General features: G+C 34.9%; 1 protein-coding gene across 7 annotated transcripts; it reads left to right on the top strand.

Annotated features, from left to right (window-relative positions):
- The first annotated feature begins 736 nt into the window (after positions 1–736).
- LOC128607084 (uncharacterized) lies at positions 737–26,255 on the top strand. Of its 7 annotated transcripts, XM_053623719.1 has the most exons (12): positions 737–1,334; positions 1,561–1,631; positions 4,860–4,972; positions 5,337–5,354; positions 6,156–6,239; positions 18,675–18,729; positions 18,956–19,026; positions 20,216–20,359; positions 21,265–21,313; positions 21,795–21,910; positions 23,102–23,119; positions 23,298–26,255. In XM_053623719.1, the coding sequence occupies exon 12, from the start codon at positions 23,315–23,317 to the stop codon at positions 24,851–24,853; it is 1,539 nt and encodes a 512-aa protein (XP_053479694.1). In that variant the 5' UTR covers positions 737–1,334; positions 1,561–1,631; positions 4,860–4,972; positions 5,337–5,354; positions 6,156–6,239; positions 18,675–18,729; positions 18,956–19,026; positions 20,216–20,359; positions 21,265–21,313; positions 21,795–21,910; positions 23,102–23,119; positions 23,298–23,314; the 3' UTR covers positions 24,854–26,255. The 7 variants fall into 7 exon arrangements, with proteins under 7 accessions (XP_053479694.1, XP_053479700.1, XP_053479709.1 ...); XM_053623725.1 differs by having other exon boundaries at positions 737–1,631; positions 6,159–6,239; XM_053623734.1 differs by having other exon boundaries at positions 737–1,631; positions 20,251–20,359.
- Positions 26,256–26,464: the final 209 nt, after the last annotated feature.

Raw genomic sequence — 26,464 nt, 5'->3', positions numbered from 1 at the left:
CTTTTAACATGTTATGCATGGCATGTTCTTGCTAGATTTGCAGTAAGAATATATATATATATATATTAAAACTTGCGGCAGAGAGAAGTAAAAAAAAAAAAAAAGAAAAAAACAGGCAGTGTGTATATATATATATATATATATATATATATATATATATATATATATATATATATATATATATATATACACACTGCCTGTTTTTTTTTTTACTTCTCTCTGCCTCAAGTTTTTGATTTGGTTGAAATCTTTCTAATAAGCTGTTGAGTACCTGGGAATTAGAATCACATAGTATAATTACAATTTTGTATAGCATTTTCCAAAACTGGTATTTGCCTTACAAATGATAAATGAATTCAGGTAAAGAAGCACATTTAACATTAGCATTTAGCATTTAGTATGTTGTATTTAATGTATCATGTAATGGAAGCTGAAGCTCTTCTGGGGAACTCAGATATTTGTCCATTCACCAACCTCATCCTCGATCTGGCTCTGAGGAAGCTAGAAGATCTGATTCTCAAAACTGAGACAGAGTGCATGACCTGTCTTTCATTTACAGACATGTTGTGCTCATACATGCCCCTTGGCAGCATTTATGTTGGATGCTTATTAGCAGATGTCCTCCTGCTAAAATTAAATCTCTTGCCCTGTTTGTCTACAAATACACAGAAATTTACTTTCATTTTGTACCTTAGTTTCACATTGAATCCAGAATTTGCGTTTTATGGAGGTTATATTTGACTATAACTGGATGTGGACATTTGCGTCAGTTTGTTTTCATGGATCACCATCATGGACCACATGATGTGAGCAGCAGCTGTTATGTCAATAACAAAATCTTAAACCTGATCAAGAAAACCTAGAGTACATTTTCATTTTTGTTTCTAAACTTGACTTTAAATGCCCAAATCATAGAAACAGTCACAGGGTTGTACAGTAGCACAGAGACCTCCAGTAACATTTACTAATTTGTAAAGTGTTTTATTGTTTATTGGTCTATTGTAAATTGTAACTTTATTCATTCCATATATTACATTCTACATGTTCTGGCAATATTTACAGACGAATATAAACCTTTTTTTTCTTGGGCACACAATTTCCCTAGTGTTTAGTGTTCAAAAACACACATATTCCCAAGCAAGCTTAGGTTTAGTTCTTTATGGGTTAGACAATGCATCATGTAAAGAGGGATGTTCTCATGCAAATATCGCATGAATGTATGTGTGTGTGCATTTCCTGCTTTTCGTTATTCGTTTTGTTTCTCTTGCATTGTATGTAGGAGCTAAAAGTCTCCTTTTCTCTTTCTTACCATAATCACTACATTTTGCGGCAAGGTAAGTTCCCAACAAGGGACTCTATATAATAACATTTATAATATTTTTTGAAAAATAGGTTAATAATACACAACACACAGAGACCATTTATTAAAGGCAATGGTATGTGTACGAATTTATGTACTATTACACATTTATGCAATTTTTGGTATTTGATTATTAAATAAACAAAAACACTAACGGTAAACAAAGACACTAACTTACAATGCAAACTTTTACTTTACAGTTGTCTGACTTGAGAACTGAGATCAAGGAATCAAGGAGCATCAAAAACAAGTTACTTGTCTGGTGTTTAAGGTATGTAAGATGTACTGCACACTAACATGACAAACTTTCTTCCTTTTTAAATGAAATCCATGAACCTACCGTGCCCTCCACTAATATTGGCACCCTTGGTAAATATGACCAAAGAAGGCTGTGAAAATTTGTCTTTATTGTTGAATCTTTTGATCTTTTGTTTAAAAAACTCAAAAAAAAAAAAAAACTGCTCTCATGGATATCAAAATATTGCAAACAAAACACATGTTAAAAAAATTAAATATAGGTGTGCAACAATTATTGGCACCCTTTTAGTCAATAGTTTGTTCTACCTCCCTTTGCCAAGATAACAGCTCTGAATCTTCTCCTATAATGACATGAGGTTGTGAATACATGGCAAGGGTTCTGAGACCATTCCTCCATACAGAATCTCTCCAGATCCTTCAAATTTCGAGGTCCATGCTGGTGGACTAAGTATCCACTCTGCTAAGTATTAAATAAATTTCAGTTACTGTGGTCAATACTATTTTCTGTGTCATTCCACTTTATTACACATCACTTTATTTATAGACTTCAATGTTGTGAATTCTTTATATTTCTGGATTTCTTGAGTTAATACTGATGACTGGTGAAAATTCCATATGAAAAGCCTAATTGGAAATATATTTACTGAACTTTTTTTGACACGTCCAATACTTATTTCCCCCACTGTATAATTCATTATAAGCATGGGTTTCATAGAAAGTGTTACCAAACACTCTAACAGTGATCATTAATGTTTTCTCCAAGTTGATTTTCCTGCCTTATATTACATAGAGTAATAATTTCCTTTCTTCTGCTGTATGGACCAATACTTACTTCACCTGTGACATGCTATTGTGTTTTCAAAGCTCCTCTGAATTGTATGACTCATGTGACTGTTTGTTCTGCTGCTAGGTGGGTGCACAAGGTAGCTTTCCAAAGAGGAAATCTATATAATAGCATTTAAAATATTTACTGAAATAGATGTGAATTACAACATTACAAATACATACCTTACAATAGTTCTTGATTGCTATTAAATTATTGTTCCCCAATAGAATTGAATGTTTTTTTTTTTCTAAAAACAGTAGCATATAAATCATATGAATGTAAATATAAAATGTTAGTTTTTAACAGGCAATAATAAATTCTAATGAAATATGTGGCATTAAATTATATTTTGAAACAATTGATATGTGAACTGGATGTTAATATGTATTACAAAAGTATAGCTTAAATAATTATTTGTTTGTTTTAATTTTAAATTATGCATTTTTAAATTATTTTAATATCAATGATAAATAGTCTGACAAAGTAATCATTCATAATCTTTCTTAACTTCAACCCAGATAACAGCGTTTGTTTTGGTTTCATGCAGAAGATTTGGTTATATTGGGGGCATCCTGGAAAAATTCCATTGGGTAATGAACAGAATTGCTTACCTTGAACATTGGACAGTGAACAACAGTTGTCTGAGCTGAACTGAGATCAGCAACACCAAACACTTATGTCTCCCTGCATTTAACATACTATACAATATATTTATTGTTTGTAATGCCAAGTTCATCCATTTATCATTTGAAGTTCATTTGTATGCTGAGAGGAAAAAATACGGTCTAATTTTTCATACATCTGTAAGTTCAATTTTTTTTGTTGAGCATCCTGTTTTCCTCAGTGTATGACTTACTATCAAATACTGCTTATAGAGTTTTATATTTTACTTTAGCTTGAGTCTTATCAACTGTTCAGAGCCTTTGAGTTGAAGCTGCTTGTGTGTCGTCTGGTGTTAAATAGTGTTATGGTGTTAGTATTGACAATAGCACCTAAACCACAATATAGGTGCCTCAAACCACAATTTCTACTTCACTTGAAGTAGTGAAGTGAAATAATTCATTATTTAATTATATTATTTGGCACGTGCAAATATTTGGACACACTTCTGTTCGTCAAAACTTATTAGGCCTAAAAGCTTCATGAAACACTAAACTACATTTTCTGAGATTTTAACACAGGCGTACATGTTGCACATCATAAAAGACAACCTTGGTATCCGTTCATTTTAATTGTAGGAGAAAACTGGTTAATTTTGAGCTTTTTTCCACTATTTCCGTCTTTGGGGTTTAAAATGTCGTTACAGGCAGGGATGTGGCAATGTACATCAATGACGCGTCGGTGTCTCATAATTATTCTTGAGACTGTGTGTTATTATCCTATGAGAAGACGCTGTCTCTTAAATATTCATTTTTGGTAATGAAACTAAAATGGAGATTGGATACTCATCATCCCAAGTCAGGGCTTTAAAGTGCCGTACGCATCTTGATTCTGTGACATACGAGTACTGTCAGATGCTTGGGATTACTTGTCGTTTGCAATACATACACCACACGCCTGGAGAATCCCTGAACACTCATTGCACAAATACCTGGTATTATCCCATGCATCTGGTTTAACTGGGCCCGACCTAAGTCTAAGTCACCATCTACTGACTGCAGGACTTGCCGATCGCTGATATATCCTAAACACGATGTACAGTGCTATAAATCTCTGATCAACCCCCAATGCTTCACATCATCATTTCGCTCATCAGAACTGCCGCTCCATCTCTGATAAAGCCTCATACCTCAATGAAATAATCACAGACAAAAACTTTGATATTTACCCAATAGTTACATTGCCTATAATATGTTTCCTGTAGGTAAAATTTCACGTAATTTGTGCGACTAATTTGATTCTTCATCTGAAACACATCTTCATTTCTGCCACCAGCTGAGAGCAAAGTTCTCAAAGAGGCAAATAACATAATAACATTTGTAATACTTATAAAAAAAATAATAATTAAAAAAAAATAAGAATAAGAAAAGCTTAAGAACACATAATGCATAAAGGATTATTTTGAAGGAAATTGTGTCTGAACTGGACATTTATGTCCAATTTATGTATTTATTCACATTTATGTAATTTTTACTACTTCTCAAAAAACTTGTTTGTTTTAGTTCAAGTTATGTAAATTTAAATAATGAGCATCAACTCTACAACTTTGTGTTAGTGTTTTATGGATTGCTTGATATTTAATGTAAACAAATAATAGTCTATCAATTTTTAACAGCAATAATGATCATGGCTTTTTCTTAGGTTTCTTGCAGTAGATCTAATTATCACAAAGGACATAATATAAAAATGCTAATGGGGCCATTAGCGTAGCAAAGAGGTTAGGAATCTCTTACAATAGAAACTTTTACTTTACAGTTGTCTAACCTGAGAACTGCGATCAAGTGATTAAGGAACATCAAAACAAACACTGGTGTCTCTGCATTCTGTGATCCAGTGTGGCCTCCAAAGCTGACTGTCCGGTCTTTACGGTAAGATTGCCATTACATTGCAAATTGTACTGTACACAAACATGATAAACATTATTAGGGAGTTCTCCTTAGTGATCTCATGAACCTGTGCAGATTGTCTACAAATGTGTGTTTTCTGTTTTAAACTGATGCATAAGGAATAACACACAAAAGCAGTTGCTTTTTCCTTTATGTAATTTTATGCAGTGAAAACTGTACAACTTTCAATGAGAGATCATTTACCCAACTGCTACGCAACATACACGCCATTAATTTGTGTACAATATCTCCACTATGTACAATAATTCCTATAGATTTAACAAATGCCTTATGTCATAACTTCTTACATCTGTGTTTTGTTTCTTTCTTTCATTTGTACCACCAGCTGACTGCTGAGCACAAGGTAAGTTTCCAACAAAGAAATCTGTATGATACAGTATTTATTTTGGGATTGATATTTATTACAACAAATGATATATTTTAGTCAAGTTTACATATTTCTTCACTAATATACAGTTCACTTATATACCTTTTCAACTATAAGTCTAAAAAAGGTGAATGAGTATGTAGTAAAAACTGTATTGAGAACACACAATACACAGAGGACTGTGCTCATAAAATGACATTCTCAATTAAGATAGGTGATGTGTCATGTAAAACGTTTTAGAAATGGATGCAAGTGCACTTTATTGAAGAGAGAGATACAAATCCAAATGGAAAGGCAAAATACATGGTCATAAACAGGCAAATGGTCAGGCAAAAATCAAAGAGGATGAACTAGGCTAAAACAGGAATCGATAAATGAGGATGAGAACAGGATTAAAACTATGAAACAAAAACAAGGATCAAAAGGCATGATACAGTACAAACACTCATGATACTTCGCCATGAACAAAGGCACACGATAGTTTTAAATACTTAATGAAATCAAAGGTAGAACATAAACAGCTGTGAATAATAATGCCATGTGAGGGAGACATCCAATAATGTAACAGGGGTGGAGACAAATCATAAACCATAACAAAACACATGTGTAGAAAGTGAACAAAGTCACTGATAAACCCAGAAGAGCGTGCTGTTGTGCTTCGAGCAGTTGAGGGGAAATCCGTGACATGCTGTTTGATCCTTGCTATAAACATATATACCATACAATAGACAAAAATATTAAAATAACTGTGATTTTAATTGTGTATTTTATTTACAGAAGTCCAATCATTAATCAAGATGCCCCAAGAAAAAAGAAAAAAAGAAAAAACAAGCCTCCGTTTTGTCACCTGGAACACTAATGGTATAAGAAGCCCAGATGAAAAGTTTTCAAATGTGTTGCGCAGTCTCCATAAAATTCATGCTGATATTGTCTTTATACAAGAGACACGTGTAGGGCCAGATTGTTACAAAATCTTCACAGACTTGATACCATTACCTTATCATAAAGTTTGGAAAGTCTACTTCACTGTACACAGCCCTAAAAGCAAAGGAGTTGCAATACTGATAAAAAACAGCGTACCATTTGAGTACATATGCCATGATGAGGATTGTAGTGGAGGTTACATTGTGCTCTTCTGTCATCTGTATGGTGAACTGCACACTCTCGTTAATGTGTACAATCATAAGACAGACAAACTTGTCTTAGGTAGATTAAAAGAATATTTGATGGAGACAGCTGAGGGTGTGCTAGTGGTTGGAGGTGATTTCAACACAGTTTTGCATCCCAGCTTTGATCGGAGTCCCTCAACTTCAAGGCATTCAAAATTAAGGCATATTTTAGAAGACTTTACTGATTCTCTGAATCTCAGAGACATCTGGTCATACAAATACTCAGCCAAGGAAATTTTTACACGACAGCAGATAAATAAGTACTCCAGGCTAGACATGTTTTTCATGCACAATGACACAGTGGGGCGAGCTTGTGAAATCACTGTAGAAAATAATGAAATCTCTGATCATAATCCGGTTGTCCTGGAACTTGAAATGCAGAAACAGACTGGCAAAAAAATTCAAAAAGGTCCCTCGCTTAATGAATCAAATAACAGCAACCCCAACATGATATCAGGGAAGATTAGTGGGGCAGAAATTCTAAGTGCCATCAAGACTTTGGCTGACTTTGAAGAAAAAAGACCTGATCAAAAGCAAGTAGAGGACTACAAAAAAAAGGATCCATTTCAAGTGACAGAAATGTTAAAGATAGAGTACAACAACATGTTAAAGACAAATCATGTATCCAAAGATTTTAAAGAATCTAAGAATCTTTCAGGAGTCAGACACATTTTCAATGTAAAATATTTGATATTCTCTCAAATTTTAGCCAAGCGCCTTAGATTATTCATTACCCCTTCTTTCAAAGTCAAAATAGCAACAAAACTTGATGTCCTTCTTAAAGTGACATTTGAGACAGAACCGCAGAAAATCAAGTGGTCTTACCTTCAGACAAGGTTTCAGTACTTGAAATTTAAACAGATCTCCTCTGCCCCCCCGGCAACGTTCAGAATTTTGCAGTCCCTTCTTCCGAAATGTCAAAGCACTTCTGGTGAATTCATATGTTTGCAGCCTGGTTGTCCACTCACCAACACCATCCTTAATCTAGCTCTGAAACATCTAGAAAGCCTGGTTTCCCTTTATAAATGGAATTGTGAGGTAGATGAACACAAAAATGGCAAGAGACATAAGGCTGGGTGTAAACAGTTCAGGTCTATGGCCAGTATTTGCTACCAAAGACAGGTTCTGCTCATACATACACAGTCAACAAGATATAAGAACGTGCTTAGAAAAGTGAAACATTTCACAAGAATTTCAGGACTTAAAATAAGCCATGATGAATGTTAACAGCACTGTTAATGCATCCCAGTTTTATGGTAGATTCTGACAACATGTCCATCAAACACATAATTACATACTCATTTGTATCTAGAAGCAATTTAGAATAGATTGTTTTAGTCAGTGTGATGAAACCAGAGAACCTATAATATATTAGATTATATGCCTATAATCCTCTTTATTGGGAAAAGAAAGTTATTTGGAATGCATCTGTCTTTAATTTATTTATTCATTTTCATATGATTCATTTACATGTGATTCATTTACATGTGATACATTTTCATGTGATTCATTTTCATGTGATCCATTTATGCATGATTCATTTACATGTGATTCATTTACTAATTTGCTTCTCTTTAAATCCAGATTTGGATAGCATTTGATAAAATCTTGTGAGCAAAAGGTCTGTTATTGGTGATCTCAGGTCTCCTTTGGTGAACAGTTCAACAAAAACTTCATGTAAAGCCCATAATGAACTTTCTTTTACTTTCACACTATCCGCTGTTACCCAGATGAGGACTGATTCCCTTCTGAGTCTGGTTCCTCTCAAGGTTTCTTCCTCATATCATCTTTTGGAGTTTTTCCTTGCCACAGTCGCCACCGGCTTGCTCAATAGGGATTAATTCACACACTAAAAATCTGTATCCTGTGTTTATATGTTTCTGTAAAGCTGATTTGAGACAAAGTCCATTGTAAAATGTGCTATAGATATAAAATTTTATTGAATTGAATTGTTATGGCCATTTCAGTAAGGGCCCATTGGTACCACAGTGGGAGATCAATGTCCATCACTGTATCCACAATTAAAATAGACTTTTTGTTAGCAGAATATTTCACTGATAACTGATTGCTTAGTGAGCTAGCTAGTCATGCAGGGTTAAGCATGATGAACTTGTGGTCAGCTCTTTTCATCAGTTAAAATCTTCACTTTTTAGATACTTCTTGATTTTCACTCAGTTAGATTTTTGCCTCTATATTTCTACTCTTATTTGAGAAAGATTTTGACCAAACCTCGGGCTATATATAGGCTATACATTTGCTTAAGTACAACTCTTTAGAAGGATCTGTAATCTATAGTTATATGTAGTATGTATGCTGGTAAACAGAACTTTTTTGCAGTACTTAAAGTAAAAGCTTATTGTATTTAGTTAATATTTCTAAATATTTAGAAATCACGTTTTTTCATACGGTTTCACACGACTTGTCACGTGCGATCACGCGGTATCCTGCACGCATGGTTCTAAGAATTTAAATTCATTTGTTGTGCTTCACACAACAACCACGAGGTGAAGCATAGAACAACATACGGTAGCTTAACACAGTACAATAAAAATGGAATGTGTGGTTGAATGGTTCACATAAAAATATAAAGTTTCTAATTAATTTAAGTATATAAAGTGAGCATGATTGAGTCATGTAGTACAGGTATAATAACTATAGTATTTAAATTAACGTTGCTATTATATGTGTGCAAGGACAGAGCAGTGGTAACATACAGGTTTAATATGCCAGTGACTGGAGATTGAGCCCCAGCTCAAGCATTTTTTTTTTTTTTTTTTTTGGACTGTAGAAGGTTCCTCAAGGTAACATTAAATTAATTCTATCTTCTCCTTTCTTGCCAATGGAAACTTTTATTCTTTTCTCAGATTAATTTTCTTTTCTTTTCCTAGTTTTATTGTTTAAAAAAGACGAGTTTAAAGTGAACACAGAAGTCCATACACTGAAAAAAAGCCCAGTGAATTTACTTAATTTAAATTTGTGTATCGGTTAACTTGAATTACATTAACATAATTTGTTTTCATACATCAAACATGACTTCATCAAATATTTTATCCATCCATCCATCCATCTTCTACCACTTACTCCTTCGTCAGGCTCTTAACCTGGAGCCTATCCCAGGTAACATCGGGCACAGGGTGGGGTACACCCTGGACAGGGTGCCAGTCCATCGCAGGGCACAATCACATACACACTCACACACCCATTCATACACTACGGACACTTTAGACATGCCAATCTGCCTACCATGCATGTCTTTGGTATTGCACAATATTAATGTAGATAATATTTAAGTAGTTTGAGAGTGTAGGAACACCGACTCAATTACATCATTCTCAGTGCTTCATGGGAGTGAGCAACATGATTTTATTTTTATTAAAATTAAAGGTTTTTTCTTAATGCATTTCTGCATTGTTCAAAAGAAACAAAGTTTATTTAATAATGGAAAAGTTGAATCAACTGTTTAAATACACTACCTGTCAAAAGTTTTAAAACACTTATTCAAAATATTTTTTCCACACAACAGAATCATATTACCGTCAGAAAAGCTACTGTATGAAATAACACAAATGGGTCAAGTCTGTGTACTTAATCTTTAATGTAGAAATGAACTACAATCCTAAATTATTTTTAAGTCACATTTGGGGGTTTTTCAGCAAATCCAAACAGGATACATAATGTACAAGGTAAAGTTAATGAAAGTTTGAAAATGATCTTCTACATGCCAGTGTGTGTCCCCAATGCTCAACCATGGCTGGAAGAAGAACTTTAAACAGTCTGTTGTTATAATTATTGTATGCCATTTCTGTCAGTTCCTCAAACCAGAAATAATTTCTGACAGCAACCAAGTCAGATTTTGTTGTCAGTTTAGCCTTCTTTCGAATGTAGTCCTTCACCGCGTGCCACAGTCTTAAGTTAGTTTATACCCTCTTCAGCAATGACTCTTTTTGAAGCGGTGTACTTAGGGTCATTGTATTTGAAAAAAATTGGTGGTATACTCCGAAGTTATCCCTAATATATGGAGCTGCTGTTTCTTTTATAATAGCATCCTCAAAGAACAAATGATCCATTATCCCTAAGAAGATTGCAATAGGCCAGGTGTCGGGAACCTTTTTGGCTGAGAGAGCCATGAACGCCACATATTTTAAAATGTAATTCCGTGAGAGCCATACAATATGTTTAAAACTAAATACAAGTAAATGTGTGCATTTTATGTAAGACCAACACTTTTAAAGTACTATAAGTCTCTGAATTCGTTTTAATAACGTTGTTATGCTGTTGCTAACCAATGATGAATAAAGTACTTCTTACCATTAATGCGACTTCTGGTGCTGCATGGTTTTGCTGATAGCTTTGTAGTCTGGTTGATACATGGTGAGGTTAAGCTTCATGCAGGCGTTGAGACTTCCATCCATTAAACGTGATCGTAGGTTGGTCTTAATGTTCTTTAGATGTGAGAAAGACTGCTCACATGCATACGTAGAGCCATACATTGTCAGTACAGCAATACTCACACGCTGCAGTGTGTGGTATGTGACGGGAAGCGCGTTCCAAGTTTTGACAATCAGCTGGTCCGCGGGTTGAAGTTTTTTAATTTCTCCCCACTTGTGTTTGCTCGCCAACTCTGCTTGCTGTCGTGCAAGTCTTTCCAAATCTTCATTCAGTGACTTGAACTTATTCACCCACATGTCTGAGGCCTTCAGGTCAGCAGCTTGTAGCTCAAAATCTCTGACGGAGACACCGGGCATGTAACTCAGGTCGGCGCTGTCCACTGCACACTCGTGTGGATGGGTGATGAACTTAAAAAGATGAGTGTGCTCACGAAATTCAAAGCACGCTTGGAATGACTGCAGGAGATTAGATGTGAAGCCCGCTAGCTGCTGAAGATCAAGATGTTGAGCAGGGTCACTTGCTGTGCATGCATCTTTAAACTCTCCCAGTTTTTCAAAGTATAGTAAACGACCTGTTTCAATGTCAGCGATGAAGAGTTCTAGCTTGTTTTCAAATGCAAACACTGCTTGTTGAAGGGATAAGACTGTATTTCCAACGCCTTGCATTTTCACATTGAGCTGGTTCAGATGTTCAGTCATGTCCACGAGATAGTAGAACTTCAGGAGCCACTCAGTGTTAGCTAACTCAGGATGCTCGACGTTTTTCATTTCAAGAAAAGTCCAGATTTCGCTCAGACAAGCCGCGAAACGGCTGAGCACCTTCCCTCTTGACAACCAACGCACATTGCTGTGCAGAAGCAGACCAGGATAATTATTACCAACTTCATCCAGCAGTGTTTTAAACTGGAGATCATTTAAAGCTTGGGCAACAATAAAGTTGACCACCCGAATGACCAGCGACATCACCTCACCAAGCTGCTCGCCACACATCTGAGCACAAAGCGCCTCCTGATGTAGGATGCAGTGAAAACTTAGGATGGGTCTCTTTTCATGTTCACGAAGAAGTGCTACGAATCCTGTTTTTCCCCACCATGCATGGAGCACCATCAGTACACACCGAAATAAGTTTATCCATCGGTAGATTTTTTTCTTTAGCGAGCTCAGTGAAAGACTTGAATAAATCCTCCCCTCTTGTTGTCCCTTTCATAGGCAAAACAGCAAAACTTTCCTCATGTAGTGTGTCACCGACAGCATACCTTGCAATAAATGCAATAAATAAAGGTATGCTGAGTCAACGTCTGTTGACTCATCCAAAGCGAGAGTAAAGAATGGTGCTGCATTTATGTCCTTCAATTGTGTTGCCTCAATTTGATTTGCCATCATGATGGTACGATCATGAACAGTTCTTGCCGACAGAGGCATGTCTTTTATCCGTTTGATCATCTTGTCTTTTTCTGAAAAGTCGTCAAAAAGTTCATTGGCAACATCAAGCATGAATGTTTTGGCATACTCCCCATCTGTGACTGGCTTTCCGTTTCTCACAATTGCTAAAGCACCAGCAAAGCTAGCCGAATTCCAGTCACCTTGTTGGGTCCAAACACGGAGTTGCTGCTGACTAGCTTGCACTCTTCAAAGTAGCTCTTGACATGCTTTCTTCCTGCTGTCCCCTGCAGGATATTTCGATGCAAATGTAGTATGGCGTGTGTCGAAGTGCCGCTTTATATTTGACCGTTTCATCGATGCAATTTCATCATTGCATATTAGACACACTGCAGAACCTGCTCTCTCCACAAAGGCGAATTCCTCTGTCCATTCCTGCTGAAAAGTACGATGCTCCTCATCTTTTTTTCTTTTAGCCATCTTCTTCGATAAAAGGGTTTCTGCAATTAGCTAGCTGACTATTTGATTCAAAGGAGGGAAGTTTACTTCCTGACCTCACAACGACCCATGTACGTTACGCATTATCCAATAAAAATTTGGTGTCGTCCCGGAGGACAGCTGTGATTGGCTCCAGCCACCCGCAACCATGAACATGAGCGGTAGGAAATGAATGGATTGAAATATATGAGAATGTTTTATATTTTTAACGTTATTATTTTTTTTATTAAAGATTTGTCTGCGAGCCAGATGCAGCCATCGAAAGAGCCACATCTGGCTCGCGAGCCATAGGTTCCCGCAATAGGCGCTGGTCCTAGTCTTGATATTGTTCCCGACACATGAACTTATAATGGGTGTTTTGGCTTTGGTTTGGAGACACGTCTCCCCGTTGTCACATAATGGCGTTGAGGACAGATGCAATCACACTTAAGAGCTTTATTGAAGAGCATATATTCCAGAGGGCAAGGCAAAAACAGCAACAAAGATAGGCAGAGGTCAGGCAATCAGATAAACGGTCTAGATCAGGTACGGCAGAAATCAAAGTCAAGGGAACAAATAAAGTAAAAAACCAGAATAACAACACAATAGCATGGCTTGGTAAATGACAGAGACAATAGCAATTGAGCATATTACTTCACAAAGACATTGTGAATGAGCAGTCTCTTTTATAGTGTGGTTTTATTGTGAATGTGATTGGGAACAAGTGTATCTGAATAGTATTCCAGAGAAGGTGAATGCGTGTGTGTGTGGGAAGTGTAGTCCATGGTGGCCATGTTTGTAGGCCACAGTGAAGGATGGGAAATGCATTCACCGGTTTGCTGTGACATGACACCCGTCTTACAGAACGACATGGTGGCAAAGCGCTCCAAAGCCACTGTTGTTTCACTGGTGAAGATGATGTTGTGAAATGTCCCTTCTCATTGATCCATTTTTGCGCTTGCTGGAGATGTATCTCTCTGTTTTTGTCTCTGATCATGGGACAGTGCTGGGTTTTCATGTACTTCCAGCCCATTATTTGCCTGATCCTCCAAATGGATTGCTCACTGATGTCTAATCCATTTTCATGCCACAGCTGTTGTTTCACAGAAGCTGAAGTCAGTTCATCATTCTGGCTAGTAATGTTATCAATGGCTGTAATAATGTCATTAAAAACCAATGGAAAAAATATATATATTTGTCATCACCAACATTATAACACCACTGCTTTGTTTTAGTTTACTTTTTAATACCATCATATTGTATGAAGTTTGTAAGATATAACTTACGTATTTATCTTGCGAGGTTTATGCATGCGTGGTCTTCGTTCTTTGTAGTGTCTTCTGATTGTGCTCAATGTAGCTTGCACCCCAACTTAGATGGTGTTGTATTTCTCGGGTGGATCTTCCAGCAGCCCTCATCATCCTGATGTATTGTGAATGCACTTTGATGACCTTGGTCATTTTGAGTTGCCTTTACAGAAGGATCATCTGTATTAATCCATGCACACGTAGGTGGCCATTGGGGGCGTGAACAACACTGACTAGAGGCCCATGCCAGTTAAAAAGATTCAGGTGATGGATTATTAGCAATTTATTGTCATTCCAACATTTTTTTTTTTTTCACAATTTAGCTGTCTTTTTATTTTAAGGATCTAATAAATTGCATGTATAAAATTACTTAATTTACAAGTGTCATGTTTGGGATTTTTTTTTTTTTAGCTTATTCATCATTTAGTATAGCTTCTGACTATCAAATCAAAACAGAGTTGTGATTTAATGACATAATGATTATTTATTCAGAAATAGAAGTAACTAAATACAAAAATGCTACTTTAAATTTTAAGTCTCACAGTGTGCTTTCAGTTGTTGGACTCCACATTTATATTTTTTATGACCTGTGGAGATATTCAAGACAACTATATTATATATTTTTTATTTAATATATAAAATAGTTTATTCACAAGTGTCATGTTTGTGATTTTTATTCGCTATACAGAATATTTAGATCAAGCAATATCCATAAATAGGTGCAGTTGTATAGACTACAATTTAATTTCCCAGTTTAACTTAGATTTAATTGTAGCTTGAAAAAAAAAAAAAAAGAATGCTTTGTAACATTATTTTACTGTCTTTCATTTCTTTTCACCATGCCAGCTTCTATGGCTATATTCATGGTTGGAGCATAGTTGGATTTAGTTATTTAAGTTAGAGTTAAATAATGTGTTAAGATTCATTTTTCCTAAAAACTTTAAAGCTAAATGTGGATTCACTTGATTAAAAGCCGTTTCAAAAGTATCAGCTTTATTATACAGTTTCCTCAGATGTGTAGAAGTATGACAGTCCAGTAAAACATGTTTAATGGAAGACGAGCACTTTGGCGGATTTTCTCCTGATAGTAAAAATTGTTCTGTGAGTCTTCTATGTCCTATCCGACATCATGTGTAAATGACTTGATCTCAGCAATTATTAAAAGGGAACACATATGTTATCCCAGCAACAAGTTTTATTTCCTGTAATTTGTTGTTTAGACATTGATCCCACTCCAAACGCCATTTGTTTTTGATGTATGCATTCAGAGTTGGTTTCAAATCTGTGGAAAGTATAGGGCATTTTAATGGGTCAGTAGCCAGTGCTTCTCTGGCAGCTCTGTCTGCTTGCTCATTACCGGAGATTCATGAGTCCAGGTACCCAGCAGAAAATAATATTAAAACTCTTTGCTTCAAGAGATGACAGTCTGATTAAAATCTTCATGATTAGTGAGTGATCAGTTTTAGTAGCTTTCAGTGCTTCAAGACACAATTTTGAATCAGTTTTTATTAAAAATTGCCTTTGTGGAGCAGTCTCAATAAACTTCAGTGCCAGTAGAAGAGCGTTTGCCTCTGCAGTGAAAACTACACATTTACCATGACACAGTTGGTTTGTTGCAAAAGCCTCTGCCACTTTATTTCCAGATTAAGATCCATTTGTGTATATTGAGATATGATGTGGCTATACTGCTCTTATGTCCAGAAATTGTTAATGGAAATCATTCAGATGTGTTTTGGATTTATGGTTCCTTGTTAATTCCAGATGGATTTTAGGCTTTTTGAGATCCCATGGAGGAATTTTGCAATAGTGTGTCTGTTCCAAACGTTATTACGCCGGCATTACGATGAAGATCCAAGCGTGAATATTGGTGTACTAGTAGAAGTGAACTAAAAATGCCAAAGCGAAAAGCTAATCATGTTCCAGGTAATGTTACACCTACAGTGAACACAGGTACATCTAAAACAGTGAAAAAAAGAGAAAACATACACAGTTACACAGGCGAGAGCGAGGATTCTAGATAGTGACAGCAGTGAAAGTTCAGGCGATGTTGAAACGGAAACTGATAGTGACGCAAACTCTCCTGATTCAGACCCTGATCCGTCTTCATCTTCAGCATCAACCAGTGCGACTGACACTGCAGGGGTCTGGAGTCATAACCTGACCACACACACACACACACACACACACACACACACACACACACACACACACACAAAACAAACACACACAACAAACACACAGTAAATAATACACAGGCACCCTCACTTCGGGTCTGGACTGCAGGCCCAAAACAGCAACAAAATAAGCAGAGTGAATTCAGAAATATTGGTACACATTTATGTCTTAGCTTTCTTGAGATTAATAAAGGAAATACCCTTCAAAGTGTTGACTATCTATATTTGATGTAAAAAAATAAATAAATAAATAACATTTATAATATATTTTGAGAGGCTTAATGACATGTTTGGGAATTTGGGACAGGTGTTTTCATTGGTTTAGGACTTAACCCTCATCCACAATTATATGTTTAACATTCTGGAAGTCATTCCTTAATGCCATAACAACAATAAATGGTTTCAACACCATGAAGTAAGCAACATTATCCACAATTTATTTCTTTCAATAACACCATAATGAAGGATTTAAAAAATATTAAAATCAACAACACGTATACATTTATGAATACTTATTAGGCTGAAGTAAAATATCACAGTCTACACTATTCCCTTACTTATTACAATTCTTCATAAAAACACAATTTAATGCAGAAAAATTCCATCCATGCATCATTTTATCATGGTTGCTAGGGATTTCACATATCCATTCATGCACTTATTATATACCTTCACCTATCCTCTCTTCATTAAGACTGTCTCAATTTACCTGAACCATGCCATCTCGAAAATTTTTAAATTATAAACAGCTGTACATGATGTGAACTAACTTTATTTTAATTATTATGTATATGTACAACGTATTCCATTTATTGATGATGTACACATCATCAATATGTAGAGCAGATTATTTGTGACAATTTTATATCCTTATGAACATAACTACCCAAATCATGTGTTTGATGCTGACCTCATTACCTTATATAATGGCATATCAATTATCAGTTAAGTTATGTGAAAGCAATCAATGTCTTGTTTTTTTTTCATTTCTTGCAGCCTAGATTTAAAACCACAATCAAATAACCACTCATGTTTTATTTGTTTTATACTGACACAAAAATGTAATGAAAAGAAGGCTTGTGGAAACTGCATACACTGTGGCCCCTTTTTGTAATAGTAGCGGTCCCACTATTATTAAAGAGTCCTAATTTTAAAGGACTTACATTCATTCAAGTCATTATATACACTCTGTGTTTTTTACCAGTCGTTACCATGCAGTTCATGTTCTTAAAGTCTCTCTGTTTTTATGTTTTAAATTTTATATCTAGTACAGTATTCTCAATTCTTATTTTTGTCTTGCTCTTTATCCTGTTTGCACATAGCCTGACCACTGCCTTTTTTGATACTTTTCTCTGCCTCAAGTTTTTGATCTGGTTGAAATCTTTCTAATAAAGCTGTTGAGTACCTGGGAATTAGAATCAAATAGAATAATTACTATTTTGTGTAGCATTTTCCAAAACTGTTATTTGCCTTAAAAATGATAAATGAATTCAGGTAAAGAAGCACATTTAATAGTTGTTAGCATTTAGTATGTTGTATTTAATGTATCATGTAAGCTGAAGCTCTTCTGGGGAACTCAGACATTTGTCCAATCACCAACCTCATCCTCGATTTGGCTCTGAGGAATCTAGAAGATCTGATTCTCAAAACTGAGACAGAGTGCATGACCTGTCTTTCATTTACAGACATGTTGTGCTCATACATGCCCCTTGGCAGCATTTATGTTGGATGCTTATTAGCAGATGTCCTGCTGATAAAATTAAATGTCTTGCCCTGTTTGTCTATAATTACAAATACACAGAAATTTACTTTCATTTTGTACCTTAGTTTCATATTGAATCCAGAATTTGCGTTTTTTGGAGGTTATATTTGACTATAACTGGATGTGGACATTTGCGTCAGTTTGTTTTCATGGATCACCATCATGGATCACATGATGTGAGCAGCAGCTGTTCTGTCAATAACACAATCTTAAACATGATCAAGAAAACCTAGAGTACATTTTCATTACTTGACTTTAAATGCCCAAATCATAGAAACAGTCACAGGGTTGTACAGTAGCACAGAGACCTCCAGTAACATTTACTAATTTGTAAAGTGTTTTATTGTTTATTGGTCTATTGTAAATTGTAACTTTATTCATTCCATGTATTATATTCTACATGTTCTTGCAATATTTACAGTTGAAAATAAACCTTTTTTTTTCTTGGGCACACAATTTCCCTAGTGTTTAGTGTTCAAAAACACACATATTCCCAAGCAAGCTTAGGTTTAGTTCTTTATGGGTTAGACAATACATCAGGGAAAGAGGGATGTGCTCATGCAAATATCGCATGAATGTATGTGTGTGTGCATTTCCTGCTTTTTGTTATTCGTTTTGTTTCTCTTTCTTTGTATGTAGGAGCTAAAAGCCTCCTTTTCTTTCTCTTGCCATAAACACCACATTTTGCGGCAAGGTAAGTTCCCAACAAGGGACTCTATATAATAACATTTATAATATTTTTTGAAAAATAGGTTAATAATACACAATACGTAGAGACCATTTTTTTAAGGAAATAGTATGTGAATGAATTTATGTACTATTACACATTTATGCAATTTTTGGTATTTGATTATTAAATAAACAAAAACACTAACGGTAAACAAAGACACTAACTTACAATGCAAACTTTTACTTTACAGTTGTCTGACTTGAGAACTGAGATCAAGGGATCAAGGAGCATCAAAAACAAGTAACTTGTCTGGTGTTTAAGGTATGTAAGATGTACTGCACACTAACATGACAAACTTTCTTCCTTTTTAAATGAAATCCATGAACCTACCGTGCCCTCCACTAATATTGGCACCCTTGGTAAATATGAGCAAAGAAGGCTGTGAAAATTTGTCTTTATTGTTGAATCTTTTGATCTTTTGTTTAAAAAAGTCACAAAAATAATCTGCTCTCATGGATATCAAAATATTGCAAACAAAACACATGTTAATTTTTTATTTTTTTTAATATAGGTGTGCAGCAATTATTGGCACCCTTTTAGTCAATAGTTTGTTCTACCTCCCTTTGCCAAGATAACAGCTCTGAGTCTTCTCCTATAATGACATGAGGTTGAGAATACATGGCAAGGGTTCTGAGACCATTCCTCCATACAGAATCTCTCCAGATCCTTCAAATTTCGAGGTCCATGCTGGTGGACTAAGTATCCACTCTGCTAAGTATTAAATAAATTTCGGTTACCGTGGTCAGTACTTTTTTCCTGTGTCATTCCACTTTATTACACATCACTTTATTTATAGACTTTAATGTTGTGAATTCTTTATATTTCTGGATTTCTTGAGTTAATACTGATGACTGGTGAAAATTTCATGTGAAAAGCCTCATTGGAAATATATTTGCTGAACTTTTTTTGACACGTTCAATACTTATTTCCCCCACTGTATAATTCATTATAAGCATGGGCTTCATAGAAAGTGTTACCAAACACTCTAACAGTGATCATTAATGTTTCCTCCGAGTTGCTTTTCCTGCCATATATTACATAGAGTAATCATTTCCTTTCTTCTGCTGTATGGACCAATAACTACTTCGCCTGTGACATGCTCTTATGTTTTCAAAGCTCCTCTGAATTGTATGACTGTTTGTTCTGCTGCTAGGTGGGTGCACAAGGTAGCTTTCCAAAGAGGAAATCTATATAATAGCATTTAAAATATTTACTGAAATAGATGTGAATTACAACATTACAAATACATACCTTACAATAGTTCCTGAATGCTATTAAATTATTGTTCCTCAATAGAATTGAACGTTTTTCTAAAAACAGTAGCACAAAAATCATATGAATGTAAATATAAAATGTTAGTTTTTAACAGGCAATAATAAATTCTAATGAAATATGTGCCATTACATTATATTTTGAAACAATCGATATGTGAACTGCATGTTTGTTTCAGTGGTCCAAGAGTTTGAGTGTGTTTTCTTGGGACAGCTATGAGAATTGGAGAAAGGTGGACTTCTGACTTGCTCATGAAGGCAGTTTGCATCTACACAATGATGTGGTACTAAGTCCTGAGGATTTTTCCATCCCTTCAAATGAGGTGTGTGTCTAATTTTTACCATGACAGTTTTAATTGTCATTTGAGCTAATTAAACCTCTGAAAGCTCCACAGGCGCTGATGGGCCGTTGTGTGCAAAACTATACAATGAGAGTCCACATTGAAAGGAAGACTCTACCCCCTTTCTTTCATGAAAAGCTCGAGCCTATTAGCAGGCTACCATTCTGACAATCCATGCTGCCTCTGATTTTGTTTTATGTTTTCCTCCATAGTCACAACAGAGGCTAGTTTACTAGTTTAAGTAATTTCTGATATGTTTCCAAATGTATGTAGGCTTAGTTAAGGCAACAGACTGTATTGCATGTATTGCATTATCTGCATGGGAGTTGGAAGCAGGGACTAAACATGACAAAAAAATGGATGTGGACATTTACATCAGTCTGTGTCTACGGATCACGGTCATGAATTACGTGCCGTGAGCAGTAGATGTTCTAAGGTTAATAGTGAGGACTTAAATATGCTCAAGTAAACCTACATGTAATTTGTGCTTCCAAACTTGACTTTAAATGTACAAATTCTAAACACATTTACAGATTTGTACAGAGACATGAGGCTTGTAGTAGCTTATATTAGTGTACAATGTGTTTTATTGTTTATTGTTTTATTGGGTAAACAAGTATTTTTATATTGTTCTCAAGCAAGTTTTGCTTTAGGTCTTAAGAGGGTTAAACAATATAGACATCATGGAAATAGGGATGTGCTCATGCAAATGATGCACAAATGTATACATGTGCTTTCGGTTTTTCACTTTCAGTTCTCTTGAAAAGAGCAAAAATCTCCATCTTTCCATCATCACCACCTTTTGCTGTAAATCCTAGGGACCAGATATTTACAACACCTTTGGCATGTTTTCCTATGTAAAATGCTTCCACTTTTTTTTTTTCAAGTTCCTGTTTCAAGTTACACTTTATTTCTTCAACCAGATGAGTGCACATGGTAAGTTATATATAATATTTTTATACACCGAATTTCTTAGACAATATTATATCATTCTTTTATAATACACTGTTTTACCTAAATGCAGAAGTATAAGACATAACACAATGCACAGAAGGCAGTTTAAGTAAATGTATATGATGTATGTGGATATTCATATGTATTTCTTAAATACTGATTTGTTTTAGTCTTTAATGATGTAATTTTAAATAACGAACATCAGCTGTGTTCAATTTTGTGTTAGTGTTTTATGGATTATTTGATTTTTTGATTAATTTATAGATGATGAATCATCATCTATAAATTTGTAACTATAATCAATGATGATCAACATCATTTAGTTGATGTATAAATAATTATCCCAACTGACTTAATGTAAAAGATCAGTGGGGCCATTAGCTTAACATAGAGGATAGGAGAGCCAGGGGAAAATTCTAATTCGTAAACAAAATCACTTACAATGGAAACATTTACTTAACAGTTGTCTGAACTAAGAACCGAGATCAAGTGATTAAGGACCATCAGAGCAAACACTGGTGTCCCTCTGCATTCTTTGAGCCAATCTTGTGCTCTCAAGTTACCTATCTGGTCTATAAGGTAAGAATGCCATGACATTACACTGAATAATATATTGGAGTTTAACTTATTCAAGAAAAGTGTGGTAACAATTTGCACACACAAAATCTTAGTAAATTTAAGTAAGCATATTTTAAACAATGTATGCAAATTTAACTAGCAACTTTCTTGGTTTATAAGTACATTTTACTCAAGTTTTAGTTAAATTAACTACATAAACATAAACTTTAAGAAATACACATCATCTAAACATTATTATTATTATTGCTTGATGGTCACGAACACTTTTAATAGTTCTAACCACAAGTAGAACACCAATGAATAAATGCAGCCACATCAACCTTTATAAAGACTAAACTGGCAAAACCTCAGATCATTAATGAAGTAAGTTGTGTGCATGCGCACACCATATGCCTGACTGAGAAACACAAAGAGGGTAAACCAAGAAAACTTTATGTTTTATAATACAATAGACTTTGGCATTAAAGCTGTCACAAAACAAGAAAACAACCCATGTTCAAAATTAAGTTCTGTGAACACATGTAAATCCAGCTCAAAAACCATAAACCAACAAGTAAACATTGAGTTATTTTTTTTCTAGTTTTGTGAGCACTTGCCAAATAGTAGTACCCAGTAAAATAAGTAAAAATAAAAAACAAAAACAAAAAACATACACGTTGGGTTTTTAGCTTAGTATTCAAAAGAATTTTAAGAACTTAAAGCATTTAAGTAATTCTAATAATTTACAATTTTTTGTAAAAATCATAGGTTTGTTCTTGAAATATTTACTGAACCACTGAATCATTTATTTTTTCAGTGTACGCATTGTGCTATACACTAATATAATAAAATGTATTAGGAAGTTCTTTTTTTTTCTTTTTTGAATAGAAAGTCAAGAACACATGCATATTGTGCACAAATGTGTTTGTCTACTCTGTTTTCCTTTCCCCTTAAAGCTGATACTGTACATGAGCAAAAAAGAAAAGAAAAAAAAGAACAAAAGCAGTTGCAAACTGTTGCAAAAATTGCCATAAAAACGGGCATATACATAGAAAATATTCTATGGGAGATAATTTACTGTTACCAAAAGTGATGTGATTAACTTGTACACAATGTTTCCACTATGTACAATAATTTCTGTAGAATTAACTGAAGCATTTTTCTTAATTTCTTAAATTTGTATTTCTTAATTTCTTTCATTTGTTCTACCAGCTAACTGCCGAACACAAGGTATGTTTTCAAAAGGTTAATCTGTATTAAATAGTACTTATTATGGGATTGATATTTGAGATTGAGGGTTCTTTTAAACATACAACACATGACACACATTAGACAGATATCATATAATATATGATTATATACTATATAATCTAATGTAATTGTTTTAAATTGTGTATTTTATTTACAGACATTCAATCATTAATAATGACAATGCAAGCAGAACAGAAAAGCCTCTTTTTTGTCACCTGGAACACAAACGGTATTAGAGATACCAGGAAGTTACCACAAAAGTTCTCAAACATTTTTAAGAGCCTTAGTGACCTTCAGGCTGATATTGTCTTTATACAAGAGACACATGTTGGGACAGACTGTTACAACATCTTAGAAGATGTTCCAGGCTGGAAAGTCTTCTTCACTGTACACAACTCTCGCAGTAAAGGAGTCGCAATACTGATAAGAGACAAAATACCATTTGAGTACATATGCCATGATGAGGACTACAGTGGTGGCTACATTGTGCTCTTCTGTCGTCTGTATGGTGAACTGTACACTCTTGTTAACATGTACAATCATAAGGCAGACAGAGATATCTTAAATAGTTTAAAAGACTATTTGATGGAAACAGCTGAGGGTGTGCTAGTGGTTGGAGGTGATTTCAACACAGTTTTGCATCCTAGCTTTGATCGGAGATCTTTAAGTTCTCATGCAAGACATTCACCATTCAGAGCTTTTTTAGAAGATTTTACTGTTTCTCTCAATCTCAGAGACACCTGGTCATACAAACGCTCTACTGATGAGGTCATTACACGGCGTCAGAAAGAACAGACAGCGTCCAGAATAGACATGTTTTTCCTGCCAGAGCACAAATTGGGACTTGTGTGTAATATTGATGTAGCTGAAGCACAGGGTGTTTCTGATCATTATCCTCTTGTACTAGAACTCACAGTTCAGCACAGAACTGAAACAATCCTCCCAAATGTTGCCTTACGGCTGCCAAAGCCTTTTAAATACACACCTGATAGAACACCAGGGAAGATTAGTGGGGCAGAAATATTGAGTACCATTAAATCTTTGACTGACTTAGAAGAGCACTCACTTGATATGGAGCATGTGAAGTCATATAAAGAGCAACGTTGTCAACTGACTGAGACCTTAAAAATCAAATACAATTCAATGATAGAGAATAAAGAGGTAGGAGAGAGAAACACCTTTGAGCATTTGATATTCTCTCAAATTTTGGCAAAGCGTCTCAATGCATCCATTTCCCCTTCTTTCAAGGGAAAGATAGTGACAAATCTTGATACATTTTCCACTGTGAAATTTGAGACAGGTCCACAGACAATCAAGTGGTCTTTCCTTGAAAGAAAACTTAAGAAGCTACAAACTAGGGTGAAGAACCCACAACCTAGGGTGAAGAAAACAAAAAGGAGGCCTTCTGCCCCCCCACCAGAGTTCAGCATTCTGGAACGTTTTCTGGATTGCCTTCTTCCTAAAGACCAAATCTCTTCTGAACTCAGACTTTTGGAGCCTGGGAGTCCACTCACCAATGTTATCTTCAATCTGGCTCTGAATGAACTAGAAGCCATAGTTGTACGTAATTTATGTAAGGGAACTGTTTGCTATCAAAGACAGGTTCTGCGCGTACATACACCACCAATCACATCTGATTTTGTGGATATTTTCATAAACAATTTCAAGGAGCAGTCAGGACTTAAAATACGTATCTTACAACATCCAGACTAAGTGGTCTTAACTTGCTTCACAGAATTAATTCTGTTTTCATTTTATATGTTATAGTAATTGCAATTATTTGTTCCCATATTATTAATTTTGATGGCTGACATGATTGCAAATGTGCTCACAGCCAGTAAAGAAAGGTGACATTTGTCGACTAATTATAATCAAGGCTTATTGTTTAGCCTATAGGTCAAGTACCCTTTTTTCTTAACCATGGGAAAAATAAACATGGGTCCTCATACATGTATAATACACTGACAAATTTATATCATTTTTAATATACACACTAATAATATAACTAACTTGACTTTTTTTTCTTTGACAAAATATGGGCAAGATTAGTTATGTGACTGTGTCCAGGGTGTACCACGACTTGCGCCCGATGCTCCCTGTGATAGGCTCCAGGTTTCCCCGTGACCCTGAAAAGGATAAGCGGTATAGAAGATGGATGTATGGATGGATTAGTTATGTGCTTTCTTTAAAACGTAATAAGAAACTGGTCACAGTACTAATATCTTCTTATTTAGATTACTGTAATGCTGTACTAAATTACAAAATGAATGTTGCAGCAGATGTTTTAACAATTTAGAATACATTTTTTTATTGTAATGGACCAAGAGGTGATTTATTAAAGAAAATGGGCAAAAACTACACATACTACAGAGTACAAAATATGGTTAAAACCCCTATTTGAGGTCACAACACAGACCTTTAAGCATAAGTAACTCTAACTTTAGTAACTGTATTTTGGAACTATACTTAAGTATTGTTTTGAGGCATTTATAGTTTACTTGAATATTATACAAATTACATACCTGTACTCTAACTTATCTACATTTGAGAAGAAATTTTTTTTCCTTCATTTTTATTTACACCTTTAAAGTACTCATTACAAATCTCTTCTCTCATCTAGTCAATCATTGTATGCTATATATCAGTAGAAGGGCCTTACATGCATTTTATTTACATTTCATTTTCAGTTTAAAAATAGAAAAGAATAGAAAAAAGTGTAAATTGTTTGTAGTTAGGATACTGTTCAAATCCAGCTGGTGGCAAAGCTGGTTTTCCCTGTTTTCACTCCTTTAATCTCAGAAAGATCTCATGTCAGAAAATTGTAAAGGAGTTTCAGACTCTATATCTACAGATTCAGTTCTGATTTTCTTAGACTTGTTTAGATTTTCTTTCAAGAGCTAGGATTTTTGGATCAATCTGTAAAATGATAGGTTTTATTTGTACACATAAAATGTTACTTTTATATCTGTATACTATATATATAATATATGACCATGTCCAGGGTGTACCCTGCCTTGTGCCCGATGCTCCCTAGGATTGGCTCCAGGTTCCCCCGCAACCCTGAAGAAGGAGTACGCGGTAGAAGCTGGATGGATATATAATATATGTAAATTATTACAGCAATGATGCAATGCTTTGTGTAATCATTATATATATATATATATATATATATATATATATATATATATATATATATATATATATATATACACACACACACACACACACACACACACACACACACATAACCAGCAGTTTTTACTCTTTTTCTAGCCTAATGCTACATTCAAGTGCAGCCATGTTTACTGTGTTTATGAGAAAATT

Source organism: Ictalurus furcatus, chromosome 1, assembly GCF_023375685.1.
Source record: "Ictalurus furcatus strain D&B chromosome 1, Billie_1.0, whole genome shotgun sequence".
NCBI lineage: Eukaryota > Metazoa > Chordata > Actinopteri > Siluriformes > Ictaluridae > Ictalurus > Ictalurus furcatus.
Note: the sequence above shows the minus strand (reverse complement) of the source record. Positions and strands in the feature narration are given on the sequence as shown.

Excerpts from the sequence above, each read along its gene's own strand:
- LOC128607084 (XM_053623719.1), top strand. The coding sequence starts at position 23,315 with ATGACAATGCAAGCAGAACAGAAAAGCCTCTTTTTTGTCACCTGGAAC.